This window comes from Brachyhypopomus gauderio, chromosome 2, assembly GCF_052324685.1.
Source record: "Brachyhypopomus gauderio isolate BG-103 chromosome 2, BGAUD_0.2, whole genome shotgun sequence".
Classification (NCBI taxonomy): domain Eukaryota; kingdom Metazoa; phylum Chordata; class Actinopteri; order Gymnotiformes; family Hypopomidae; genus Brachyhypopomus; species Brachyhypopomus gauderio.
The window spans coordinates 38,324,784-38,351,663 of NC_135212.1; the positions used below are offsets into that span (position 1 = coordinate 38,324,784).

Consider the following 26,880-nt stretch of genomic DNA (forward strand, 5'->3'; position numbering starts at 1 on the left):
TACACCACTGCACCAACTACATCTGCTGCTCCCTGCACTCTAGTCATTATTGACTTGTGATGTAAGGGGGAAACATCATCAGTGAAGTAGACAGAGAAGGGTTCATATCTGGAGGAAGTGTTCCATCTGTCTTTATTTAAATTCTCTCATCAACCAACTTCAATCATAGAGATGTTATTCGATTTGTTTATTTGGTTATTCAAAGCATTTCACATATCTTCCACTTATTTAGCCAAAACCATACAGAAGCATCAGAAGTCAACAGGCAGTGGATCAGTGTACAGAATCCAGCATGGAGTTATTCGGTAGCCATGGTGAATAGCACACCACACTGACTGCTGTGGCACACAGTCAGGAAGTCAAACCCAATCTGACATGACTAGTCTGGAGGCAGATCCAAACCAGCCGTGTGGCTGTTACCATGTGGCAGACCAGCACACGGTCTACACTCAATTACCATGACACATACTGTATGTGTGCTTGTAAGTGTACATATTGAATAAAAAAGCATTCGTCACAACCTGAAGGCTACAAACATGTTATATATTCAATTAGGGCACAAAATCAAACCGTAACCCTCACCTCTATGTGTAGATCACGCTAACAAAAGCCCATATACCCCATGATATCTCACCCTCTACTCATGTCTTGTATGTACAGGAAATGTGAGCATGGATTGAACATGCACTAAATGTGTTATAAAATGTACCTGAAGGTCCGACTGCCTTTTTGATGTCTATATGGATCTTGTCTAATATCAGTGACCAACAGGAAGGAAATGCCCGGTGCTGATCCAATCTCCACACCAGCAGCAGTTCTTCAGAACTTCATTCACAGGTCATCCACTGTCCATCAAGGCCACAATGTAAAATCATTCCACAAGCACACAGCCATTCAGGAGGAAACAGGAAACAGCAGTCGAATTCTTCTTCAGTATTTGTTGTTCTTGTCCAACTCTCTGTCCTCATTCATACACTACAACACACGCATGTCTGTTTTAAGTGAACTTCATTTTGGTGTTAGCTACAAATTTTCTCAATTTTTTATACAGAACGAGTGTGATTAAGGGGCTATGGAATAGCATTACTACAAATAATCCATAAATGGGTTCACAACTATGTAATTAGCAATGTTTAATCAAAGACCAACCCTATGACATCACTCAGGTCACGTGGTGAGAGGCCACTACTGCTACAGCTACATCTGACTTTCTGGCCTCAGATATCAGAGAATTAACAGCAAAATTTTATTTTTAAAAAACACCAATGATTGAATGAGTTCAGTGCGTCCCTCAATCCAACACGCGTTTATACCGTCATCTGTACTGATCATATATTATTAATTTTACTCTTCATAAACATATCTGTGCACACCTTCTCCTCCACCAGTGTGGTGGATTGTGGTGGACTCTCCAGTGTGGTGGACTCTGCCCGGGTGCTGGTGCAGGTTCAGTGGCTGGCGCTCTCCCTGGGCCGGGCTGTGCTGTGGAGCACAGGCAGCCGCTCGGGCTGTTCCATCACCGCTCTCCCCTCATGGCCTCTCAGATCCACCAGCTCACCCTCCAGCACCGCCTCCTCCACCTCTTCCTCCTCCCACTGCTCCTCCTCCGCTTCTGGTTCTGCCTCTGGCTGATGCTCAGGCTCAGGCTCCGTCTCTCCCTCACGGATCTTCTTCACGTAGAATGTGAACGGGGGCACGCGGTAGGTGGTGGTCTTGGAGCGGGTGTAGGTGGAGTGGCCAGGCGCCAGAGACTTCTTCAGCTTGTCACGGGAGGAGCGGATCTTCTCCTTGCGTTCGGTGTTGGGTGTGATCCTTGTGCTCAGTTTGCCCATCTTCTTCCCCAGGTTCTGCCTGGTCTTCTGCAGGTTCTCGCGTGTCCTCACGCGTGTCTTCTCCAGGTTCTCCCTGGTTCTCTGTCGGGTCTTCTCCAGGTTCTCCCTGGTCTTCTGTCTGGTCTTCTCCATCTGCTCCTTGCTGAAGGCCTTCTTCAGCTCATCCACACGCTGCAGTCCACTGCGTTTTATGCGGGCTGCCCGAGACTCCTCCACAATTTCCTCGATCTCCACCTCCTCGTCAGAACCCCGGGCCTCCTCTCCACCTTCACTCAACACCTGCTCACCCTCCTCTCCTGCTGGAGCAGGCGGTGTGCTCAGGACTGGCTTCTCCTACAGGAGGGACAGGGGAGAAGAGTCAGACAGAGAGAGATATAGAAACAGCAAGAATAACAAATAAATAAATAATAAATAAACAGTAAACATAACGAACAATGCATTTAGTTGCAATGTGTTATCAAACATATTTAAGCCTGAAATTAATATTTTGATTCAAGCAAACAAAATTGCACTTATCTACAGAAAATGGACAAATGCTTTGGTACAATGTGTACTGGCTCATGAAAGGAACATTATTTGCACAACTAAATATTTGATTTATCCATCACAGTAACACCTTTTCCAATTGTAACTACTGATTTGAATCTGTCTCCAATCATGCAACTCAGGCTGTAATTCAAGTGTTCACCTCAATGTAATGCTCAACTCAAATGTAATGCTCTTTATTTTGGGGGATGGACTGTTTGAATTCAGAGCCCACCATTGTGCCATCAACCACAGCAATACTGAATTACTATTATGAAGGGGGTGGAGGACTCTTGTGGTGCAAAAATGAATCAATTTCTGTGTCATTTTTGTGTCATTTTTGTCTCACAGCTGGATGAGTAAAATCTTCAGAGAGGAGAACACTTATACCATTCTCTTGACAAAGCCTCTACAGTAATACAGCTGCTAAAAGTACCTCATAAGTACTTCGCTATAAAGATATTGCTCTGGAAGTGAAGACACACATTGCCACGGTATATCTTTCTAGATGTGTTGAATGTTTAGCTATGACAGTTAAATAATAACTCATTAAACTCATTTAACATGAAATAAAAACAAAACAGTCACTTCATTTCAGCTGAGTGTGCGGTGCTGTGGCTCCTCCCATGTCCCCGCTGCAGTGAGGACACTCTAGCGGCCCTGGAGCAGCAGGGTATCAACCAGATGATTCATAACGAAAGAAGCGTATCTACCACATAGGGCTTCTTTTAATGCAATCACGCATGAAAATGCACACACACACACACACACTGCACTTCCTCATATTACGAGAAGTGTTTAACAGTTTCAAATGGACTAACGTTGTTGTTAGTCATAAAATCATATGACAACACGTGTGTTGTTGTTCAGAAACTCCAAACACCACAGACACAAACTATTAATGCAAAACATCATGATGTTAATATCTACAAGTTCCTGTCATCAGGGAATGAAACCAAGTAATTACTAATTAACTGACTCTATAAAAATGATATATCTATATATACACATCTCTCTCTCTCGATATATATATATATATATATATATATATATATATATATATATATATATATATATATATATATATATATATATGTGTGTGTGTGTGTGTGTGTGTGTGTGTGTGTATACATACATACATACATACATACACACACACACACATTCCCCCACATTATACACTAAGTAGACTTTCCAATATCACTAAAAATATCAAATTCCAGCTCCCTCCAGTGGTGAAGAGCAGAAACAACCCCAATATAAAACAAGAAAAAACAGGGCAGGTAAGGGCACGTAAGGGCAGATAAGGGCAGGTAAAGGCACATAAGTGCAGGACCAGGATGCTTCACAAAGGCCCTTTATGTATTGGTAGTTGTACAATGACATATCTTTATTCATTCATACTATGGCACACAGAACCAGGCAGAAATACTGCATGAAGCAAGGCCAATTTGAGCACATGACTGACTGTGTTGTTTTTCATCAAAAGTTACACTCTTAAATGGTCTTGATATCGATGTTGCTTTTATAATAAAGTTTTCACGGTGACATCCAGCAGGCTGCCGCACCCCGTGAAACCTGAAGAGGGAAAATGTTTAGGCACAAGACCAAACAGCATGTGTTCAGAAAAACTACAGGCACAACCAGACCCAAGTGTGTGTGCTCAGAAAAACTACAGCCACAACCAGACCCAACTGCGTGTGTTCAGAAAAACTAAAGACCTAACAGCGTGTGTGCAGAGGACTTCTGAAACCTACAGGCACAACCAGTCAGGAGAAACACGTGAGAGACGCTGGGGAGATGCAGGAAAGACACAGGAGAGACGTTTCTTTCTCTCCTACCCTGTAACATTGTCAGTTACCATACCTATGTGGAACTGTCCAAAATCTGTGACAGTGCAAAATCGATGTGTTTGTGCATGTGTGTATGTGCATGTGTGTATGTGTAGGTGTGTGTGTGTGCGCACGTGTGTGTGTGTGATTATTTCAGGCTCCTCTTCTCCCAACACCGGATTCCATCTGTCCCACTCCTTGGACTTCAGCCATCAATGTAACCCCCCCTGCCCTTTTTTAAACGCTGCATCAAACAAACAAATAAATACCAATGCAGTCACCACAGCAACAGCGAGCAATACTCCTTACTACAGACAGGTGGCGACAGTAAACATCTGTAGAAATGAGTAAGAACCAGACTTAAAGGGCACTGTAGTACGACATGTGTGGAAAGAACAATTTACGTGTGCAGGTTACTGTGTGTATTTGGTAGCATATGAGGGCTTAGAAGCCCCTGAATGTGTCACACTCAAACTGTTCCAGCATACAGCACTGCACTCTCCAGACGGTCTCTGCACTCTCTCTCTCACTTTAATGGATGTAAGGCAGCCCACCATTTTGCTGCCAGCGTGTCTGATGTGCTGAACATAAAAACTGCTTGAGACCAAAGACTTCAAACACTTTACATTAGAAAGACAGCTGCAAACAGCAACAGTTGATGTGACAGGCTGTCATGACAACCCTTACCTAAACAAGTACTGCAGTACTGTTGCACATTGTGTGTTGCAACAGGCAAACAAACTGTGACTTCTGTCGAAATATGTTTTCTGAACAGGTGTATATGTGTGGAGAGAGAGAGAGAGAGAGAGAGAGAGAGAGGAAGAGAGCATGAACGAGCGTGAGAGCGTGTATGTGAGAGAGAGAGAGAGAGAGAGAGAGAGAGAGAGAGCGTGAGTGTGAGAGCGTGCGCTGGACTGTGTGTCCACACTTGAACAGTGTTGAAAGGCATCATGAGGATGAATGAGATGCCAGCTGTTCTGCTACCGAAGAGGAAACTCTTATATTAACGCAGCTCACTGTCACGCACCTCCACCAGCCCCCCCCCCCCCCCAACCTCCACCCCCAGCACCACCCCAAGCTTGACCAGTATCACTTCTTTCTTTTACTTCAATAGTGAACATTCCATTTACACTCAGTTGTCTTTCTTACAATGAACAACAGGATCCTAATCAGTGTTGGTTTAAAGTGCCTCACAGAAATGGCACCTGTAGCTGTCACTGAGAGTCACAGCCAAGATCTGCCAAGCTGTCATCAAACATGGTCCTTCCATCTTTGACATGGTTGCCCACAAGATCCTCCTGTCCACCCTCACAAGCCTCAGGATTAGTGGCACAGCTGGGAGATGGCTTGCTTCAGACATTGCAGGATGGTCATATCAGATGACATGAACAGTATCCACAGACTCTGGTATCCCCCACGGCTCGGTGCTCAGTGCTTGGACCCCTGCTGTTCTCCTGTTACCCTCTTCCTTAGTTCACATACTCAAATGGTTTCTCTAGTCACTTAAATGTTGATTAGAGCCCTACAAAATTCACAAGCATGCAAACCATGTCTTCCACTATAAAATCAGCTTTTTCGAGTGAAGCATTAAGCATTACCCATTTTTGCTATTTTGTTCATCACTTGAAACATCCTCAGGTCTCCTCAGGTCACAACCTTGGGATCTCACTGGAGAATTGTGTGGTTGTGTGGATGCTGGAATACCACAGCTCACTGCTGGCAGGCCTCCCCCCGCTGTGCACCACAATGCATCCAGGTTTTCAGCCTACCAAAATTCCCCCATCTCACCCCCTAGCTGTGATCTCTCCACTGGCACCTGTAACAGCACACATATTTAAAACTCTGAAAACTGGACCAGCTCCTACATATCTAATCATATGTGCATATCTAATCATACATTATATTGCCAAAAGTATTCACTCACCTTCCTTGACTCACATATGACCTTAAGTGACATCTCATTCCTAATCCATAGGGTTCAACATGACGTTGCTCCACCCTTTGCAGCTAGAACAGCTTCAACTCTTCTGGGTAGGCTGTTTACAAGCTTTAGGAGTGTGTTTATTGGAGATTTTTGACCATTCTTCCAGAAGCGCATTTGTGACATCACATACTGATGTTGGACAAGAGCCCTGACACTCAGTCTCCTCTCTGATTCATCCCAAAGGTGTTCTATCGGGTTGAGGTCAAGACCCTGTGCAGGCCAGTCAAGTTCATCCACACCAGACTCTGCTATCTACGTCTTTTATGGACCTTGCTTTGTGCAGTGGTGCACAGTCATGTTGGAAACTGTTCTCACAAAGTTGGGAGCATGGAATTGTTCAAAATGTCTTGGTATACTGAAGCATTCAGAGGTCCTTTCACTGGAACTAAGGGGTCAAGTCCAGCTTCTGAAAAACAACCCCACACAATCCCCCCTCCACCAAACTTTACACTTGGTACAATGCAGTCAGACAAGTACCGTTCTCCTGGTATCCACCAAACCCAGACTCGTCCATCAGATTGCCAGATGGAGAAGTGTGATTTGTCACTCCTGGGAACACGCCTTCACTGCTCTAGAGTCCAGTGGCGTGCTTTACACCACCGCATCCGATGCTTTGTGCTGTATGGCTTGGATGCAGCTGCTCGACCATGGAAACCCATTCCATGAAGCTCTCTGCACAATGTTCTTGAGCTAATCTGAAGGCCCCATGAATTTTGGTTGCCTGTGGTGATTGACCCTGCAGAAAGTAGGTGACCTCTTCGCACTATGCGCTTCATTATCCACTGACCCTGCTCCGTCAGTTACCACTTTGTGGTCAAGTTGCTGTTGTTCCCAAACACTTCCATTTTCTTATAATACAGCTGACAGTTGACCGTGGAATATTTAAGAGCGAGGAAATGTCACGACTGGTTTTGTTGCACAGGTGGTATCTTATCACAGTTCCACGCTGGAACAACCCATTCTTTCACAAATGTTTGTAAAAACATGACGAGGTGCTTAATTTTATACACCTGTGGCCATGGAAGGGATTGGAACACCTGATTCCGATCACTTGGATGGGTGAGTGAATACTTTTGGCAATAGAGGGAATGTACATATCTAATCATATGTACATATAATCATATGTACATCTGTTCTTCACTGCCTTCCAGCCTCTAGTACTGCATCACATCCGGTTGTGAAGGTGTCATAGCAGTACAGGGCCAGGAACATAGTCATCCAAATGATGTCTACACCACCCCCCACCCCTGAACCATATGCAGACCCCCTTCCTTCAACACACATAGCTACAAATATACAAACACACACAAATACAAATATACAAACACACAGATACAAATATACAAACACACAATACTCATATAAGCTCTTTCTTAAAAATATGATTTCTTAAATATACAGATGAAATTGAATCTTCCGCCTCCATGTCCTCATGCACACTACAACACGGTCTTGTCAGTCACATACTCTTGACATATGGTGCAACAATCACTGTGACTATATTAAGCTTTTGGCACTGAAATTGAGATTATGACTATTTTTATACTTCCAAAATGAGAGAGTATCATAATATCAACTAATAGAAGATTTGTTAACCCTTTTATTAGCTTTATCGGTGCCATACAATGTTACACTGTATTTACTCTTGGTATTGTTAAATAACGAGAGTTTAGTACATGACAGTACATATGGTAGTGTGGTATGTCATACCATAATCCTCACACTCTGGTTTGGCATCCTTCATATATAAATCTCACATAATCAAAACAGGATTTTAAAACGGAACAAGTTACATAATCTTGGCTGATAAATATTTACCCCCCATCATTGACATACACCAAACTTCATTCTGCCCCAGGGCACATCCCAGACTTATGCACTACATGGACAGTGTAGAGAGAAACGATGACAGTGGAGCCACAGGCATGGTGGATGGTTTAATCCTGCGTGTGTGGTTAGTTCAGAGCTGGCGCACTACACATGCTGCAATGTGCCCTGCAAATGAAGGAACACCACCACGCCACCCCCCTCCCCCCCCAACATCTCCCCCTCGCGTCAAATGTATCAAAGGGAAACAAAAACAGTGATTTCGCAATGTCACACATACAAATAAACCACACCTCCAACCCCCCAGTCACATGCACAAATAAACCACACCCCACCTACCCGTCACACTTACAAATAAACCACTCCCCTCACCCACCCCTCAAAGGACCAGTCCGATCAGTGACAGTGACTTCTGTTTTACCCGGTCATCAGCACAAATCTATGACAGTAATAATGGTTCCACAGGTGTCGTGACAAGAGCACCATAACATAATCTCCCTGTGAGCGAGCATATTACTACCACATAATATACGCTTTTTGTAATGTGTGTGAAAATTAATTTTTATGGCTCCACCCCTCCACCTAGGCTTTGTTGTGCGTTTTAGTTCCACCTTTGTTTTGGTTACCTTGTTTATATTTCTGTTGGCCAGGCCCATGTGATGTATCAGCTCTGCTACAACAAAGGTGCGAGATGATCAGAGCAAAGGCGAGTCAGACCTGGGTCAGCATCAGGTGCACACACAGAACTCAGCATGATAAAGGAAAGAGCTGATATGCAACAGTTAATGAGTGTTGCTGTGTGCAGCTCTCACTGTAGTGAGTGGTGCCCCTGATGACCCAGTCTTAAATATAAGAGCCCCGACCTTCTGCAGGCTATGAAGAATGTGGCTATTCCAGGACCTGAAGGAGAACACCTGCGACACAAAATCAACTTCACGCATCTCACTCTTCATGAAAGCAACTCCCTCTCACACACACAAGCGCCTGCACGTGCACACACGCGTGCACATGCAGCACTGCAACCATTCATAGATAACTGCACACACAGACTGCACACTCACACCTGTCTGGGTAAATCTCACACTCTGCTACCAAAACAAAAAATAGAGAGCAGGCCAATATTACAACACAGACGTTCAGAAGTCCTGCAGCCCGAGGAGCGCATGGACGTCCTACAGCATAGCGCAGGTGCTGGAGACATGCCTCAGGAGACACACTGTATTAGGGCAGTCCTCTTACAGACCTCTAACAAACCTCTACCAGTCCTCCAACAAACCTCTTACACCCTCCACCAGTCCTCCAACAGACCTCCTCTAACAGACCTCTAACCTATCTCACAGTCCTCTTACGAACATCTATTACAAATTACTCTATTAAGTACTCCATTAAGAGTTAAAAGGTACTTGTTCCCTGCTGGTTTCACCAAATGTGAGTGTTGAAAGATCCTAACTCAGGGATGAAGACAGAATCAAATGTCCTTAGACCACAGAGACAGCACTGCAAATATCTCAAGCACATAGAGACAGCAGTCAAATACCCCAGATACAGAGAAACAGCACCCCAAATGCCCCATACACACAGAGACAGTGCCCCAAATTACCCAGAGAGAGACACCACCACAAATCCTTCAACAGGCAATAGAACACATTTCTTCCTATGTGACATTTCCATAAATACACTTTTAATGTTGTCCCTTTACCTGTGTCTCATTTCCAGAGACTCACAGAAATGCACGCACGCACGCACGCACAGGCTCAGCCATCCAGTGACAGATTAAGAGAGCTCGTTTATTTGGACCTCTGAGGAGATCTGTTATGTGTAACCGGATATCAGTTTAATGTAGTGTAATCTGTAGCTTCAGTGGACCCTGAAGCCAAAACCACACACACACACACACACACACACACACACACACACACACACACACACACACACACAGTTGGTACATTCCTTCCTCTGTTGCGTTCCCTCACAGGGTTGTCCAGAGAAAGGAACGTCAGTGTATTTCATATACTGGCTGAGCAGAACAGGACAGCCTGTGCTACTGTAGCTTCACTGAAGAAAACTGAAGTGTGTGTGTGTGTGTTTGTTCCTCTGGTCCACCTACCGAGAGACGCACCATGCTGTCTGTGACTTTGTGGATGATGGATCCACAGTGGGAGGGGAATTTGTCTGAATGATCTACATAACACTATTCTCAGAAAGAGCCTCATACATTTACGGCATTTAGCAGACACTCTTCTCATACAGAGCACACAACACGAACAACTGCCTGTACACCTCTGTGGACACTGCCTCCCGTCAAGAGAACCTCCCCTCAGAGAGAGAGAACCTCCTCTCAGAGAGAGAACCTCCCCTCAGACAGAGAACCTCCCCTCAGACAGAGAACCTCCCCTCAGAGTGCCTCCTACTGTCTCCCCTGGGTAAAGTTCTACCTGAGTCACAATACAAGCTTGAATTTCATATATGTGGTGTGGTTGTTGTGTGTGAATGAGACAAAGCTGGTTCTCTGCTCCAGTCTGGGACCCACTGCCCTCCACTGTGTCCAGTTCCCCAACACTGAAGGTCCAGCTCACCAGGGGCTTGACAGCTGATTAGTAGATGAGCTGGATCAGGTGATTTATGGGGAGGGAAAACTTGAATGGCGATCGGTCCCCAGGATTGGAGCTGACAAGCCCTGGTATAAACCCGCCATTCTTTCAGCTTCCACACCTCCAATAAGATGATCTCTTCCCCTCTCTCTCTTTTTTTCTCTCTCTCTGTCAGGAACCTCATTACACTGCACTGCAGACGTTACGGCATTCTAAACTATAAGTAGCCTGTCCACTGGTGGAGGGGGGGTCTCTGGGTGGCACTCAGTCTGTCATTCTACACCCATCCCCACCCCTCAACCACCTTCATACTTCTATCCTGCATTCCAGCCTGCTGGCAACACAACAGCAGGATAGCACGCTTCTCCAACACTTAATCTGCCTTCAGACCAGCACAGCAGCACAGCACCTTACCTCCGCATTTAATGACTGGTGCTGGTCATGAAAGGTGGAGGTAAGGACCGGTGCTGGTCATTAAAGGCGGAGGTAAGGACCGGTGCTGGTCATGAAAGGCGGGGGTAAGGACCGGTGCTGGTCATGAAAGGCGGGGGTAAGGACCGGTGGTGGTCATGAAAGGCGGAGGTAAGGACAGGTGGTGGTCATTAAAGGCGGAGGTAAGGACCGGTGGTGGTCATGAAAGGCGGGGGTAAGGACCGGTGCTGGTCATGAAAGGCGGAGGTAAGGACCGGTGGTGGTCATGAAAGGCATGGGTAAGGACCGGTGGTGGTCATGAAAGGCGGAGGTAAGGACCGGTGGTGGTCATGAAAGGCGGGGGTAAGGACCGGTGGTGGTCATGAAAGGCGGGGGTAAGGACCGGTGGTGGTCATGAAAGGCGGGGGTAAGGACCGGTGCTGGTCATGAAAGTAAGTACCGGTGCTGGTCATGAAAGGCGGGGGTAAGGACCGGTGCTGGTCATGAAAGGCGGGGGTAAGGACCGGTGCTGGTCATGAAAGTAAGGACCGGTGCTGGTCATGAAAGGCGGGGGTAAGGACCGGTGCTGGTCATGAAAGGCGGGGGTAAGGACTGGTGCTGGTCATGAAAGGCGGGGGTAAGGACCGGTGCTGGTCATGAAAGGCGGGGGAAAGGACCGGTGCTGGTCATTAAAGGCGGAGGTAAGGACCGGTGCTGGTCATTAAAGGCGGAGGTAAAGACCGGTGCTGGTCATTAAAGGCGAGGGAAAGGACCGGTGCTGGTCATTAAAGGCGGAGGTAAGGACCGGTGCTGGTCATTAAAGGCGGAGGTAAGGACCGGTGCTGGTCATTAAAGGCGAGGGTAAGGACCGGTGCTGGTCATTAAAGGCGGAGGTAAGGACCGGTGCTGGTCATTAAAGGCAGAGGTAAGGACTGGTACTGGTCATTAAATGTGAGGGAAAGGACCGGTGCTGGTCATTAAAGGCGGGGGTAAGGACCGGTGCTGGTCATTAAAGGCGGAGGTAAGGACCGGTGCTGGTCATGAAAGGCTGAGGTAAGGACTGGTACTGGTCATTAAAGGCGGAGGTAAAGACTGGTGCTGGTGATTAAAGGTGGAGGTAAAGACTGGTGCTGGTGATTAAAGGTGGAGGTAAAGACTGGTGCTGGTCATTAAATGCGAGGGAAAGGACTGGTGCTGGTCATTAAATGCGAGGGAAAGGACTGGTGCTGGTAATGAAAGGTGGAGGTAAGGACTGGTGCTGGTAATGAAAGGTGGAGGTAAGGACTGGTGCTGGTCATGAAAGGTGGAGGTAAGGACTGGTGCTGGTCATGAAAGGTGGAGGTAAGGACTGGTGCTGGTCATGAAAGGCGGAGGTAAGGACTGGTGCTGGTCATGAAAGGCGGAGGTAAGGACTGGTGCTGGTCATTAAATGCGGAGGTAAGGACTGGTGCTGGTCATTAAAGGCGGGGGTAAGGACTCGTGCTGGTCATTAAAGGCGGGGGTAAGGACTCGTGCTGGTCATTAAAAGGCGGGGGTAAGGACCGGTGCTGGTCATTAAAGGTGGAGGTAAGGATTCGTGCTGGTCATTACACCACAGCAAAAAAAGAATTTTTGTTGTGGTCATTTAGCATGTTCGGACTTTTTGTGTTTGAAGCTTTACAGAAGTGAGCAGTTAAATAATAAACATTATAGTCTAGTCATTAAACAGTAAAACTTTCCTGCACACCCATAGAGCATGTGTTCAGCTGAGCCTGTCAGGATACCACAGACACACCGATCTCCCATCTAACACACACTACAACACCCACGTCTTCAAGAAAAAGGTGGTAAACATCTTCAGATTCTAATCAGATTTGAAGGGACAGACACATATCAGCAGTCCTGAGGCACCTTGCCTACAGTCTCACCAACGTGCTGAATTCAACACCTGTCAATCCAGCTGCAGAACTTGGACCAGAGTCAGATTTTAATTGAGCCGTTAACCAGTGGTTAGGGTTAGAACCAGCGTTTATGGTTAGATCCAGCGTTTAGGGTTAGAACTGGTGAGTACAGTGTACAGTGAAGCTCTTACAGAATAGTGTAACCGCGTTTAATGTCTGCTCTTACACAAGTACAGAAGCAGTTTCAGATTCAGATATTTCCTTCTGTCTTGCGTATGAAATGTCAAACATTACAATTATCAGTTCTCTCACACCATTATCATTGGACCGTGTGACCTACAGGTGGTGACCTCATTGTTTAGAGGTTAAATCAGCCCAGTCCATTTCGTGCAACAGGGTGTGGAGATGGGAATGCAGGACAAGCCCTGCTGAGGAATCCGAGTGCTGAGACGGACGGGAGACTCTCGTCAGGACTACTGAATACATCTACAGGTTTACCATGGCGACAGAGATGTTTCCAGAGAAAACACCCTACTGAAAACACCCTAAACCAAGCAATAAAACACACACTCCCCAACTGAAAACACCCCACTGCTTATACAGACAGTAAAACTAAACAGTGCACAAGGCTGTTATCTCGGGTCATGGCCCATACTGGTGGAGCTGGGGGGTCGTGCTGCTCTTCTCCACACTCACCTGGATGATGAGCATTTTGAAGTTCTTCCTCTTCAGCAGCTCTTGCTCATTGTTCTCCAGTTTCTTGATCTGACCTGCCTGCCGGTCCAGCTCGGCCCGCACTCCCTTCACGCAGACGTTCACCTTGCGCACCTTCCCCAGCAGCTTGGTAGCGGTGGCCGCCGTGCCGCTATGGTTCTTGGCTAGACGAGTCAGCTCCGTCTGCACGGTGGACACGGTCTTCTCCACACGCCCCTGCCGGGCTTCCAGCCCGTCTTGGCTCAGCTGGATGTGGTCCACCGCACCAATGATCTTGTCCAGCAGGGCCAGCACCATCACGCCCGCGTCCTGGGCCTCGGACCTGGGGGGCTGTCCGCCACCGTCCACCCCGGGCCCCAACATCAGGTCCACCTCGTCCTCCACCTCGTCCTCCACCTCGTCGCTGTCATCAACTGTGGTGGCCTTGCGCTTGGAGACTGGAGTGGTCAGCGAGGGCTTGGTGGCGGCCGTAACCAAGGCCACCTCATCATCATCCGAAGAAGAGGAGAGCTCGTCGACTGCCTTGCGGTGAGCCTTCTTCACGTTTGTGTCCGCCATGGCAGTCCACACCGGCAAACTCACACGCGCGCGTGCACACGCTCACTAGTGGACAGACGGAGACCTGCGCAGCTCACACAGTGTGTGGGAATGAACCCAGGCCGGAGGACCAAAATAACACTCTAAAAAAAGCCCAGAGGCAGTGAGAAGAGTGGCGTGCAGTCAGTCCAACCTCACGGCTCTCAGCTCCAGACGCCCGATCACACCAGCCATCCGTCTGCTGCCACTCTGAACACCAACATCCAACTCTACCCTTCAGCTCCTCTCTTCTTCCACGTTTATGTCTCCAGCAGGGTGGGTTCTCTCAGGCGCACGTGTGTGTGTGTGTGTGTGTGTGTATGAGGAACAGTGTGGGACTGCTCTCAAATGCCACGGTTGGCAGTGAAGCCCTCCTGTCAAACGTCCCTCTGCTGTGCAGTGCCCCACCTCTGAGCGATCACTTACCATAAGACAACGCCCACCCTGACCCTCTAAGGGGCAAACTCCACCCTTTTGGTGGGTGCCAGAGGCACATTTCAGAGACACATTTACGCAAGCTTGCATACACTCACCCTTCGATACACAAATACAAATACACTTCATCTCTAAAATACGTACACAATGATGTCAGCTCAACACCATTCCAAATGATCCAAGCTGAATGCAAAATTAGAACTGCATTATTATTAACAGTATTATTAATAACTGCATTATAACTTCTTATTCAGAAACCTCCTCAGACAAAGGGTTTTGCATCCAGAATTTATTGGGTATTAAAGAAAGTAAGCGGTGTTCCTATTTAGAACAGTTCATCTTTCTTAAATGTAGACCAGCCAGAGAGGACAGAAAAATGAGGAGAATCGCCCACTTCATTACCAACACAGACGTGACGGCCAACTCCACCTCCTTCTGTAGCTATACGCTAGTGGGTTCAACCAGACGCAGCAAATGTCCTCACTCGCTCAAAGTTCAGTCTCAAAGACAAACTGGACATGCCAACCAAGAGCAGTGCCAACCTGTAGCAGGAAATGTTCACTGAAAATCCACACCACTTCAAAGAAACACAAAACACTACAATTCCCAACAGCCAATGACAGCGCAGTTCTGGGTCCACGGGTTAACAAGCTAAGCACTGTTTTAACTGGACTCTATTTCATGGTTTGCTCAGCCAATCATATTCCCCTATGGCCCAGATTTCCAGCTATGTGATATACTGTTCTGGATTACTTTGCTCAGATAATATCAGGTAAAAATATACACAATAATCACAAAAAATGCTTATTATATATCAAGAGTGCAGTTTGAGGATATAAAAGTTATTTTACATTTTTTATCGGTTCCCTTTGAGAAATGGTTGAGGGGAGAAGTAAGCATGACATACAAGAGCTTTGTCCTGAGGACCACACACAGCAGCCTAACAGCCAGGAAAGCTACGAGTTTTGATATCAACTGCTTGTTTAATTAATGTAGACATGAGAATGTGATGCACAGCGATATAGAGCCCTTATAACAGATTTTTTTAATTTGAGTGGAAACCTTCATTATTGAACAATGGGTATGATGTCAAATCAGATGTAAAAATTTAAATTTTATATACATTTTTAAAATGTTCTTCCTTTTTCTCGGGAAAACACTGGGGGCCCTTATGTGGCATCTGAAACAAAACTCCCACCTTCCCTCTCACCTTACAGCACTTCTCTTTAAAAATGTCAGGCTGCCATTTTCCCCAGGCTAAGGAACAGGAAGTACCCTGAGACATGTGCACAAAAGCTGAACGAAGACTGTGGATACGGTTTCCACCATACAATCCCAGCTGCTGAGAACTGAAACATCACGGATCTTTTAGACGTGTTAATGGTGGTCTAGGGCGGTCTGGTCTGGGGCAGTCTAGTCTAGGTTGGTTTGGTCTATGATGAGCTGGTAAGGGTCGGGCAGGCTCAGTCCTCAGACCTTCCCTCCAGGATGCTATCAAATGTGAACGGCATGAACTTGAAGCCTTGACCAGTGTAGAACTTATTCTGAAATTCCACCCTACACAAGAAAGAGAGATAGAGAGAGAGAGAAATGTGAATTGCACATTTCTAATGGAACTACATTTATGAGACTGGACAAGTGCCACACCCATAGGGGGAGTCAAGTTCTCTTCATAAGGGATCATGACTATGACTCTTCTGCATACAAACAACATTACTTAGCCCCAGATGGAGATGCAGAATGTAAGCTTAGGGAAGTAAGCTTTGAATTGTGGGAGGAGCTGGTGTGTGGGGGCGTGGCCTCACCAGTGTAGACGGAGAGCATGTAGGAACGCTGACAGGCCCTCCATTATAAGGAGGATAACCACTGTCATAGTGGCGAAGAATGCAAAAATGAAAAACACACCAAGAAAACCAAAAAGATTCCTGGAGGCAAGACCAATGTGCATCACCATTGACCACAAGACCTCAGACAGCTCTGTAAGAGAAGACGACACTAACTACTTTAGTTAGTGTTCACATCCACCCACCCAGAGACTCAGCACACAAACAGTCTGTTCAATTTGAATGTGTGGGAGCACTTCAAAGTGTGTGTATTTGAGCAAATACAGTTACTGCAGAAGTGTTTGTGTGTATGTGTGTGTGTGTGAGTGTGTGTGTGTGTCTAACTCACGTGCATGTGCCAAGCTGAGGGCCCATAGTCGTAGATATGAGGCTGTGTTTGAGACGCAGCCTAAGCAGTATTCTATTGTGTGGATGGCTTGGTTCACTGCAACATCTACAAAATCAACCTAAGGAGAGGGAGAGATAAACTAAAAGCTAATATTTAATGTATTTAAAGCAAACGGCCAAATGCCAAACCTTAACACACCACATCCAAGTTGTTTCATAAGCTTGAGAAAGCTGTGTCAGCTGAGACTAAGTCTCCTGAATGGCTGATGAGATGTTTATTATATTGCGCGCGCACACACACACACACACACACACACACACACACACACACACACACACACACACACACACACACACACAGAGTAAAGATGAGTAAAAATGTTCTGCTCTTACCGTTTCCACTTCAGAGTGCTTGAAAGGCAAACGGACACACACACACACACACACACACACACACACACACACACACACACACACACACACAATAAAGAAATAAAGATTAATAATGGTGGTCAGACAGCAATGGTAACACAGTACAGCTACAGAATGAGAGATTCATCACAGAGGTCAAAAACAACGGTACAAAGCAGTTAAAGGATGAGACTCATAATGGGGCCCAGATTACCATTACACAGGACTGCCCTAGAGCCGCGTCCCCACAAGACTAGAGCACTAGGACTAGAGCAGCACAGTCTCTAGTCTTGAGCTCCAAACTGCAGGGTGGGTATTTGTTTTATTTGTGTAGCTGGTTGCTGTGGGATACAGGAGTGGGGGTCTGCTCGACTGGTATGCAGGACACACACTCTGTGACTCAGAGTCTGGAATAGGCACCAGCCATGCCTCTGACCGTCAGCATATCAATCCAGCACATTCCACTGGTGACACCAACTGGAAATGATCATTAATGTGGGATCAGAGCTTTGACATCGACCACTCTCACACAGGGGACAGGACAGTCACTTCCTGGTCAAGATGCAGTTGTCTGAACCAGAATAACAGCTCTGTAAGCAATACTGCAACATAACCTCAAATGGCCATGGTGCCATGGTATGCAGCACACACACACACACACACACACACACACACACACACAAACACACACACACACACACACACACACACACACACAGCCACCCACACACACACACAGCCACCCACACACACTCAAAACCCATTCACATATTACATGTGGATGTTCTAAAGGGTTAATAATAAAGGATGGTTTGTTTTCTTGTCTGGAAACAGACAGCGGACAGCTGTTGTGGGCATGGCCCAGGGGTGTGTCTTACATCTACCTCCTCCTCTGTGGGCTGGGCCAGCTGGTCATGCTGGATGATATGAGCCTCGTCGTCTGTCGGCCCGTTGGCTACCTGCACGCCGGCAAAATTCTGGCTACTCTACAAAACAGCAGACAACATGCAGTAAGCCCTGTGCATGTTAGTCAGTATGTTAGCGTGTGTACGTGTTAGTGAGTGTGTGTGACAGTGTAGTGTGCACTGCTAGGATTGCTTACAAGACTCCTCTTCTGCAGATACTCCTGACGGAGTATGACAGTCTTCACTACCAGCATGCAGGGGACACACAAGATGGCAATGATCACCAGCAGTGACTGAATCACCATCTGCAGACAAGAAGACCAGTGAGACCAATCACACTGTACCACTGACACCCCCACCACCACCTCACTGTCTACAAACCCCATACCAATAACACCCCCCACCATTAACTCAACTTTGGAGCTTAACAAGACAAAAATCAGGCATGCGACCTTCTCAGACTGATCTGGGGTGGGCTTTCCGATAACGACGATCTTAGAAAGTTACGAACAACTTTAAGAACGACGTAACTTTCCGAAGACTTTTGGGAATTAGGGAATTTGGCATTCTTAGTCTCCAAATTTACGAACGAGTTCCAAGTAGTTCTTTGTTGACTCCGCCTCTGCATCTGCACTGGAAAAGCTATTCGAAAACCAAACCATCGATTTACATACATTTTCATTATTACGACGCAAAAGTATCATTGGCAAAATGACAATCATAAAAACTAACATCTAAAATAAGTTTTGAAATTTCAAGTATAAGAAAAAAATTAGTAGAACTCTAAAATTATTACCTTTGTAATTCTGACCGATCGAGGAAGTTCCTCAAATTCAGAAAAAAAAAAAACAAACTTGGGACGATATTGCCAAGAATATTAGTGCAATGTAGTGGAATCATGAGTAGTCATGAGTAGGCTACTCCCAGGCCACTTGGTCACATTGTCCATAAAGAGGCCGTGGTGGATGCATATTACTTGTATAGGCCTATTCAAAGCAGAGAAGTCTTTACGGCAGATGTAGATTGGGCTCAAGAGGTTGGGAGTGAGTATGGGGATCAGAGTGCTGTCCACTGCACCAACAACTTCAGGAATGTTTACAATTGCATGAAAACCAATTTTGGTTTCATATAATGCAACCCTAGTCCTTGGAAATTAAATATATATTGCTGCATGGCAAAGCAATGCTTTAGTAACAGCATGCACACATTTAGATACATCAGCTTTGCTTAGTCCGTGGGCATCACCAAGTCTGCAGAAACCTACATGTGGCATAAAATCGGAGGGCTGTCAGTAACTGCATTCAGAAATTCTGCATTCAGGCGAACTACATGGCTTCTTGGATTACGTCGTCTTCTATTCAAAGCCAATACTCTTTGAAGAGCTGCCATGTTCATCACAATTGCTAGCCTTAATCCAAGTTACTTATGTGTGTTACCATTTAATTTATCAATTTTATTGGTTAAGTTAAAACAAGCTTAATAGGCCAACTTGTAGCCATTTCTTTGCAAAGAATTTATTAATTGTGAAAGTCTGAAACGCTATTAACTGCAAAATGATGAACGGAGAGATTTAATTAAATATTGGGAACATACAGCTAATGCTAAATAATTCAAAGTAGTACATTTGATTTTTGTTGACACTTAATGTGGTATATGCGATGTAATTACTTCAAAAGAAAATACTAGGCTAATTATACACATAAATGCAAATTTTGTAATACGGTGCGAGTGAAATTAGCACCTCTATCCTTTTTGAGGTAGAACTGCACGTGAGCTTCGAGTTAAGAAGAACTTGGTGAGTTACGAATGGGTCGGGGTATTCTTAACTTACGAACGAGTATAAGTACGATGCAAGTTACGGGAAGCACTCAAATTTAAGAATATTCGTAAGTACGAGGTTACAAAGTACTTAGTTACGAACGTTTTGGGAAACGCATTCCTGATTTTGCCATGGAACAGTCTGAGAAGCGAGTCTGTGCACACATGCACACACAAACAGGAACACACACACAGATGCACACACAAGCACCCACACCTGTCCTGTATACAGCGGTTGGTTAGTGGTGTCATTGTAGTTGAAGAGGAACATGTTGATGAAGGCGATGAGGAGGCTGGGTGTGTTTCGCGAGGTGCTGGCGTCGTAGGCCAGCCACTTATAGAAGATGAGCAACACCAGGTAGCCAAACAAAGAGCTCATGAACACGATCTCAGGAACGAAGGTCAGCCAGATGGACAGGCGCTTTTTGAAGTAGCTACACACAGCCCAAACCGGACACACACAGGACACACACATACACATTTTTGATAAATTCCACAAATGGGAAAAAAGCAAAAGGAAAAATACAGAAACCTTCTCTCTGCACAAGTTCTGCACAAGTTCTTTGCACATGTCCACCGTGATAAAGAGCACTTTCCTGATATCACTCCATTAGTGACAGACAGCAGGTCTTTTGCAAACATGCCTACGGTGGCTGAGGTGGTCGTTTGTCAGTTGTTTGCCTTATGCAATCTAGCGATGTGTCCAGACACTAATGGTGTGTGCACACGTCTAGTTCTGACCGGCAGATGTCCATACCCCCAAATTTTTGGACCGTAATGACTGCTATCTCATTACGCCTGTAGCTCTAACCCTGTAGCATGTGACCATCTCATTACGCCTGTAGCTCTAACCCTGTAGCATGTGACCATCTCATTATGCCTGTAGCTCTAACCCTGTAGCATGTGACCATCTCATTATGCCTGTAGCTCTAACCCTGTAGCATGTGATCATCTAATTATGCCTGTAGCTCTAACTCTGTAGCATGTGACCATCTAATTATGCCTGTAGCTCTAACTCTGTAGCATGTGACTGTTCTTCTAATGTCAATCACAATACGGTTACAGTCAAAGAACAGGTCCTGTGCTAAAGGACCAAAGCTAGGCCTGAGGGCTGTAGACTGAGGGCAGGGTGGAGGAGAAGGGTGGAGAAGAAGGGTGGAGTACTGGCATGGACATACGTGTAGTTGAAGTAGCTGAGAGAGACCCCAAACAGCATGTGACTAACCCCCAGAATCACAGACATCTTCATCTTAAAGGAGTTGAGAAAGTTCAGTTTGTTGACAGACAGGCTCCAAATCTGTAAGGAGATGAGAAGAACATTTAAAAGGGTCCTGGACTTTGGAACAGGATTTCAGCTAGAAGAGGAGATGTCCTGCAGAGCGGTTCTGGTCTTGGTCCTCACTGGATCAATGCCAATGGGATAGGGTCCACTGAACACTCCTGGAACAGCCGGGTCTAGCTGAAGAACCCTGTTCTCCTGAAGAACCTGAAACCTACAAACATGGAGAGAGAAAGAGAGAGAGGGAGAGAGGAAGACAGAGGGAAACAGAGAGAGAGAGACTGTTGTATACTGCAGAACCATTTTAAGTTCCCATTGTCACCCCATGCAAACTATTGTTAATGTGTTATTCAGTTACATCAGTAATGCGGTTGTTATTATTTAAACTGTAGTGACTGTAAACCCCGTGCAGATGCCTGGGTCTGTCCTCTGCCACAACCTTCAGTCAGCTTGCTTTTAAATTATACTCAGATGATTCACTGGTCTGGATTCACAGAACACTGTACAGATTCACACTGTTACATGAATGAATGAAATGGAATCAAACATATGGAGAACATCTTAAGCCGCAGAACTAGAATTGTGTGGACCACACTGGTCGCACTTTAAAGTACTTCAAGGAAGCCATTTTGAGGACTTACGTCCAGTTGACTCCGTTCGTCTGACTGAACATGGGGGCCATGCTCCAACTGGAGCCGAAGACGTTAAGTGGTTTGGAGAAGCATTCATTATAAATCAGCCCAGTGTAGATAGAGAAGAGTCCCATCAGGAGGATAATATAACGTCCTGAAAACACCATGTTGATGATCTGCAAAGAGAGAGGAGAGAGGGGGAGGGGGAGAGAGAGTGAGAGGGAGAATGAGAAAGGGAGGGGGGAACAGAGGGAGAGTGGGGGAGTGAGATGGTCAGCAACACAAGTGCTTCTGCTGAGAAGGAAGCAAACAGCAGAGCGTTGGGAGAAAAGATCTCAGAGCAGGAATGAGAAAGGGGTGGAGGAACGGGTGGAGATTCAGATGGATGTATGGAGGGATGAACAGGTGGAGAATAGTGATGGCGGTTGTATGAGTGGATGTAGGGGTGGATGGGAGAAGAGGGGGTGGGTGTGATACCTCAGCGTCAGTCTTCTGGGCGATGAAGCGTCTCTCCCGCAGAACCATGTAGAGGGCAGCACAGGTCATGAGGATGCCATGGCCCATGTCACCGAACATGACCGCGAACAGGAAGGGGAATGTGATGATGTTGTAGGGTGCTGAGACATGAGAACATGAGAGACACACACACCTGAGGACACGTCAACTCCACCAAGATACACACACAGACCTCAGGACATGAAGATAACACACCGAGCAATCACGGCCAGCCCTTCCGTCAGCGGGCAGGCAGCAAGTGCGCTGTTGGAGTGAGAGTAAGAGGTGGTGTACCTGGGTTGATCTCCCGATAACTGCCGATGCCATAGGCGTCCACAAGGCTCTGAAAGCCGTAGGTGAACTTGGTGGTCTTGTTGTAGGTGGGCAGAGTTTGTTTGGTCTGCATCCTGTTCAGGATGGAAGGAACTGTGGAGCCACTTTTTTCCTGAAGGACAGAGAGGAAACGGAGCACGATCATCCAGTGACCAGGGCCACCATCAGGGGATCACACGGAGTCAGAGGACAGCCACATTGAGACAAAGCTTATACTAGCTTATACACTCAACAATGTAAATTGATGTGTATATGCAGTGGACAAGTGTGTGTGTGTGTAGTGGTATACAAGACTCCTGCTATAAATACTCACTGGTTAAATAAGGGTAAAGGGTGAACACCCTGCATGACTGTTTGAAGCTCCTGACTAGAGTTTCTCTCTCTCTCTCACACACACACATGTATATAGCAGACCCCCCCCCCCCCACACACACACACACACACACACACACACACGTGTGAGCAGGTGATCATCTTACATACCGTTTACTGTAGGATTAATATTCAAGGCAATTCTGACCTTTACACTGAGAACTATGGTTAGGAGAGGATTCCACAACAGATACACTGTGATGCTGTGGTCCCTGTGCTGCCCACAGCAAGGTGAGAGTCTTAGCACAATTCTCACACACACACCCACACGATAGGAGACAAGTTGTAAGAATAACCTTTACTGGACTCTTTCTGGTCAGAACATGTTTGGGCCAACAATGACTCTCTGGGTCACCCGACCGCTCTGAACACTGGGCCAGATTACCGAGTTCTTCCTATTTGACCAGCCAGGGAACCACTTCCTGATGTCTGACGGGTGATTCATAAATACTCAAAGGGACGAGATGTATGCGGATCCGTTTAATGCTGAGCTGTGGTACCGTAGACCAGAGAGACCACTGTTCATGGAGACTGGAGAGGCTGCAGTTTATGGAGACTGGCGAGACCACGGTCCAGGGAGACCGTGAACCTCATTCTCCACCACGCAAACACAGTTCAATAACCTGTTCTTAGCACTCACTAAATGGGAATTTTCTCCACTTGTGCCAATCTGACCTCATAACTAATAAGGGCTTAACACCCCCCCCACCCCCCAAATAAAAAAAACTCAGCCATGTGTATTATGTGTAACCACTAAAATAACTGGCACAAACGGATCAATTGTTATCACTCATTCATCCTTATGCACCAAAGCAAGAGTTGTCTACTACATTACATGCAAAAGATGTAATCAGCTTTGTATTGGAGAAACCAAGAGAAGACTTGCTGATCGGTTTGTTGAACACCTCAGGAACATCAGGATTAAGGATATGTTATTTCCAGTGTCAAGGCATTTTAATACTAATGGACAATATGTATTAACAACATATCTGTTTGTTTGCCAGTTAGGAAATGAAATGTTCTAATTTTCTAATATTTAAATATTCCATTTTGTTTGGAATGGGTCTAATATATTATATATATATATATATATATATATATATATATATATATATATATATATGACACACACACGCACACCCTGAGTAATTGCTGAGACTCAGGCTGAGTAATTGCTCTCAACAGGTATCAGGTTCCATCTAATGACCTCTGACTTCTATCTATACTGATCCTGGTCATGGACAGTTATTCCAAGTCCAGGTACCTTCTGCCTGGATGTCATTGGGGCACTGGCATATGAGGGCAGTTCTGGGTAACGGTTTCTGTCCCAACAGACTGGATCAGCTACAGTTCTACTTACAGCTCCCTGCTAAAGCCAGGCCAGGACACACTTTTACTACTGTGTATCAGATCCATCCCTGCTTATCTAAGGATAACACTAAAGTGAGATTCAGATACCGATCACCACAGATCACACACAACTTACCATGAAACATGAATTCAGGGGGAAAAAGAAATATTTCTGCACAACTGTGCACCAGCTGTGAAGAACTGTGAGTGGAATATCAGACTACAGAGGGAGGGTTGAGTTTCAGATACTCTGCCCTCTGGGAAATGTAAACTTTGATCTCAGTGCACTTGTGAGTCACTCCAAGAGCATGTGGGCATTCCTTCCTAACACCCAGTCCCCTGTGTGTGTGTGTGTGTGTGTGCGTGCGTATGCGTGCGTGTGTGTGTGTGTGTGTAAGATATGTGGATAGCAGGGGGGTGTGTGTGTGTGCGTGTGTGTGAGACATGTGGATAGAGCAGGGTGTGTGTGTGCGCATGCGTATGTGTGTGGAGAGAGTAGTGTGTGTGTTTGCATGTACATGTGTGTGTATGCGTGCGTGTGTGTGTGTAAGATGTGGATAGCACAGGGTGTGGGTCTCTGTGTGTGTGTGTAAGACGTGGAGATGTGTAATGTGGAGAGCACAGGGTGTGGGTCTCTGTGTGTGTGTAAGACGTGGAGATGTGTAATGTGGAGAGCACAGGGTGTGGACTCGTGTTTATTGAGTGAAGCTTAAGTGTCCTGACAGTGTTTGGACTCCAATGAGGACACAGCTGAAACTACAGAAACTACAGTTGCTGTGTTTTCTGCACTGGGGTTCAAACATGCCAGAAATGAAATGTGCAGCACAAAAGAGACCACTGAACGTAATCTGATTATGATTTAATCTAAGAGTACATGAGTGTTGGAGTGTATGCACACACATGTGTGAAAGACTATGTAAGAGTGTGTGTGAATTCACCATGCCCCTGTGTAAAGAGTGTGTGTGTGTGTGTGTGATCTCACCATGCCCCCGGCGTAGAGCGAGTATGTGTGTGTGTGTGTGTGTGTGTGTGTGGTGTATGTGATCTTACCATGCGCCTCTGTAGAGCAAGTGTGTGTGTGTGGTGTGTGTGATCTCACCATGCCCCTGCATAGAGCGTGTATGTGAGATCTCACCATGTCCCTGCGTAGAGCGTGTGTGTTTGTGTGTTAGATCTCACCATGCCCATGTGTAGAGCGTGTGTGTTTGTGTGTGTTAGATCTCACCATGCCCCTGCGTACACAGCAAAAACTGGAGTGTTAAATTTTGAGGGTTAAACATTTCAGAGTTGATTTTCACTCCCAAAGAGTAATTTTAATATTGTTAGATTTAAATGTTGTTCAGTGTTATCTGACAGTGTTGATCAAAGACGTCATTAAACTCCGCCCACTCATTTCACCTCGGCTGGAGAATGTCGGCGCCATTTTCCTCTTGGAGAAAGATGTACACGGTGAGTGTTATTTATTCAGTCTTATTGAAAGGTTTAATTTGATTATGTGAAATGCATTATGTACAATAAAACACCCTCGGATGTTATATACGTACAAAACCTTGATGCCAGGGACCGAATAACAAACGTGTTGAGGTGATTAGCAAGTTAGCAAGTTAGCAAACTAAGCTAAGTTAACAAACTGATAGCGATAGCTAGCTAGCTAGCGCTCCATAATTTGACAGTGAGGATTAAAATAAATGGTGGGCCGGTAACGCTGATTACGGCCCACCACTAATTAAAATAAATGCATAATTATATCAAAACAACACTTGTCTTTACACTAAGACCAACGTGTGTTTTTATACGCTAGGGTCTTTCAGTTTTAAAAGGTGTAGCATTTATTGGCGCCAAAATGGAACAGCCACACCGCAGTTTATTGTGGAACAGGGAAAAACAATTGGTGAACGTCAATTTCTGAATTTTTTTTTACCAACATTAAAAGGATATTAATGTGATTTTGATAGCCTAAACTACTGTATCAAGGTGTATGTATTATTAAGCAAGGTTATGGGTGCGTTTCACAATTAATATGTGTGTGTGTGTGTGTGTTTATTTTAGGTGCAGGTGTTTCTCCCCAGAGATGTAAAGCAGTATTTCTGGACCTTTAGGGATCTTTTAGGTAGAAGCCCCCTGATGTTGTGGGGTGAGTGGGTCTTGAAGAGTCCCCACGAGAGGTGAGGGCTCCCCTTATGTTCAGGGACTAGTTGTGTTGACTAGTATGTACCAGTTCACTTCTGGTTATTGTATCCTTTATTTAGATTATGTCACGGGTTTTGCATTGGTTCACTTTATTCATTAAATCCTTCATTTTCAATGAGACTGGTGTGATTGTGTCTTTCTTTTACTTGAGCACCATTACTGGTCACATCTGAACTTAATTTCTACAATGGTTTTAATATTCAAAGTTCATATAGTGTTAGAGATGAAAGTTTGTACATTGTACCTTCTTTCACAATGTTGTAGTTCAACTTTGAAGGACCTCAACTGAATGGGAATATATTCTAATTTTAACATTT

At 45.6% G+C, this 26,880-nt stretch overlaps 2 protein-coding genes across 2 annotated transcripts in view; both read right to left on the bottom strand.

Moving 5' to 3' along the window:
• Positions 1-168: 168 nt before the first annotated feature.
• cavin1a (caveolae associated protein 1a) lies at positions 169-14,737 on the bottom strand. Its single transcript, XM_076995563.1, has 2 exons — positions 13,579-14,737; positions 169-2,165 (listed from the first exon to the last, which is right to left on the bottom strand). The coding sequence occupies exons 1-2, from the start codon at positions 14,152-14,154 to the stop codon at positions 1,449-1,451; spliced, it is 1,293 nt and encodes a 430-aa protein (XP_076851678.1). The 5' UTR covers positions 14,155-14,737; the 3' UTR covers positions 169-1,448.
• A 187-nt stretch (positions 14,738-14,924) lies between these two features.
• The window catches only part of atp6v0a1a (ATPase H+ transporting V0 subunit a1a), a 26,338-nt gene continuing 14,382 nt past the window's right edge, over positions 14,925-26,880 (bottom strand). The window contains exons 11-22 of the mRNA XM_076995562.1: positions 22,613-22,763; positions 22,301-22,440; positions 21,833-21,999; positions 21,315-21,405; positions 21,091-21,209; positions 20,130-20,346; positions 18,292-18,399; positions 18,068-18,175; positions 17,172-17,189; positions 16,780-16,897; positions 16,413-16,584; positions 14,925-16,164 (exon numbers count right to left, since the gene is read on the bottom strand). Of these exons, the coding sequence (XP_076851677.1) occupies positions 16,071-16,164; positions 16,413-16,584; positions 16,780-16,897; positions 17,172-17,189; positions 18,068-18,175; positions 18,292-18,399; positions 20,130-20,346; positions 21,091-21,209; positions 21,315-21,405; positions 21,833-21,999; positions 22,301-22,440; positions 22,613-22,763 (1,503 nt within the window). The 3' untranslated portion in view covers positions 14,925-16,070. The remainder of the gene's footprint in view (positions 16,165-16,412; positions 16,585-16,779; positions 16,898-17,171; positions 17,190-18,067; positions 18,176-18,291; positions 18,400-20,129; positions 20,347-21,090; positions 21,210-21,314; positions 21,406-21,832; positions 22,000-22,300; positions 22,441-22,612; positions 22,764-26,880) is intronic.

Excerpts from the sequence above, each read along its gene's own strand:
- cavin1a (XM_076995563.1), bottom strand. The coding sequence starts at position 14,154 with ATGGCGGACACAAACGTGAAGAAGGCTCACCGCAAGGCAGTCGACGAG. Across the intron at positions 2,166-13,578 it reads TCAAAATGCTCATCATCCAG|GAGAAGCCAGTCCTGAGCAC; the intron begins GTGAGTGTGGAG and ends TCCCTCCTGTAG.